The sequence below is a fragment of the Oryzias melastigma genome, linkage group LG2 (genome assembly GCF_002922805.2).
Source record: "Oryzias melastigma strain HK-1 linkage group LG2, ASM292280v2, whole genome shotgun sequence".
Classification (NCBI taxonomy): domain Eukaryota; kingdom Metazoa; phylum Chordata; class Actinopteri; order Beloniformes; family Adrianichthyidae; genus Oryzias; species Oryzias melastigma.
Genome location: NC_050513.1, coordinates 17,785,643 through 17,787,642, shown reverse-complemented (window position 1 = coordinate 17,787,642; position 2,000 = coordinate 17,785,643). Strand labels below are relative to the sequence as shown.

General features: G+C 33.0%; 1 protein-coding gene across 2 annotated transcripts in view; it reads right to left on the bottom strand.

The window, feature by feature from the left end:
* Positions 1-185: 185 nt before the first annotated feature.
* Positions 186-2,000, bottom strand: part of bzw1a (basic leucine zipper and W2 domains 1a) — a 9,999-nt gene continuing 8,184 nt past the window's right edge. For both annotated transcript variants that reach the window (XM_036216046.1, XM_024288882.2), the window contains exon 12: positions 186-817. In XM_036216046.1, coding sequence (XP_036071939.1) covers positions 786-817 — 32 coding nt within the window. In that variant the 3' untranslated portion in view covers positions 186-785. The remainder of the gene's footprint in view (positions 818-2,000) is intronic.

The following is a 2,000-nucleotide window of genomic DNA, read 5'->3' as shown; positions in this document are numbered from 1 at the left end:
TCATTTTGACTTCCATATTTTGTATAGACTAGGTTTAATTTAAAATAAAAACCCAGAAATCTGACCACTGACGCAACCATTTCTATAAAATGTTCTTGAATGTTTCCACTTGTTTAAATAAAATTATTTTTTTTTAATAGAAATAAAGGTTCAAGTTTTTCTTGAAATAAAAAGGTCACAGAAAGAACTGTTTCAATAATCTTTATTTCATAAAAAAGTCAATTGGTTTATATCAGATTAAAGAAAGTAGAAATCAATAATCAGGTAGCTGGCGAGGCATTTTACAAGGGGGCGGGGACTGTCTTCTGACACACTGACCAGAGCGACCTCGACAGGCAGCGGAGCTTTACTCAAAAAAAGAGAAAATATTAAAATAAAAAATACGAGACGAAGCCGAGGGGAAAACAAAACTTTGGCAAAACAGGTGAGGCTGTTTCCTCCGCTGTTGCTCGGAGACGAGCTCCAGGACGACCCGAACGCGCCGGGTTCACTCCCGGAGGTCTGATGGAATGATTCAGATTTCAGGAAAAACGCTCATGAAGAACAAAAATGTAAAGAGGGAGGAAAAAGTTGTCGGTTCTGCGCCCAATTTGATCGGCTAAACAAGCTGCAGTTTCAGGACTAGGCCTTCGTTTTCTTTAAATATCCTTTAAATACTTAAACAAGATGGGACAAAAGTAGGAGGAGGAAGAGGAAGAGGAGAGTACTACTACTACTGTTCCTGCCGATACTCCGGAAAAGAAAAAAAAAAAAAAAGAATAAAGCGCCGTCTGGTGTTGGAGGATTCAGTCCGCCTCCTCTTCATCCGACTCAGATTCTACAGAGAGAGGAGTCCGTTAGAAACATCACTTTTGGTTTTTCTTTGTTTAGTTTTATAAACGCAAAAAACATTTAAACCTTATTAAAACAAAACTACATTTCATGACAAAGTTTCGTTCCAGCTTGATTTATAGGAGAAATGCAATGAGACGCTTAAATGTAGTTTACAACCTTAAACTTATGTTTTTTCTGCTTCTACAAACTATTACTTTATCAGTTCTAAAATGCACAATAAGACTAACATCCTAAAGCAGAAAAATTACAAAACCGTAGCAGTTAAGGCCAGTTTAAGGCCTTTTAAAGCTAAACTACTACGTTTTTTTAAGGATTGTAAAGATTTAAAAGCTAAAAAATAAGAAAAAAGTGTTGTTTTGGTAACGTATACATTATGGAAGTAGATACCAAGGAAAAAGTAACATATATATATATATACATAAAATGTATGCTGCTCTTTATAGTTAAGAAAAGAAAAATGAACATAAGGGTAAGAAAGTGGGGGATGGGTTTAATCTAATATTTTGCATACCAGAAAAAGTCTTTTAAAAACTAAACTACAAACTATTTTCTATTATATTTAAAACCCTTCAACGCAAAAAAAATGTATTTTGAGAACAGAGATTTTAACTTGAATAAAAAAACTGAAATAGTTTGCTGCTGTTTTTTGGTAGAAAAAAAACGAACATCGAAGGAAAAAACGGGGGAGGGGTCTCACTTTATTTTCTTTTTAGTGATGCTAGAAAAATGTAGCTAAAGTTCTTTAAAAAAATGAATTGAAAAACATTTTTTTAGGATTTCTCAAATATTTAAAAGCTAAAAAGAAAAAGTAGCGTCTACCATTTTAAGAAACATTTATATTTTAAAAGCAAACAACACTAAAGAAAACAGAAACTGCTGAAATGGTTAGCTGAGTTTTTATTGGTTGAAAAAAAGGGAGGGAAAGAAACGTGGGGGAGGAGTCTATCCTTACATGTTTTTCCAAGAAAATCAAGTGTAGCAGCTAATGTCATCTAAAGTCCTTTCAAAAAAAACAAAACTTTTTTCTTTTTACGGATTTCAAACATTTGAAAGCTAAAAAACAGAAAAAAACTTATTTTTGAGAACATGTATATTTTAAAAGCCAACAACACTGAAGGAAACAGTTTGCTGTAATAGTTTGCTGTTATTGGTAAAAAAAAAAGAAC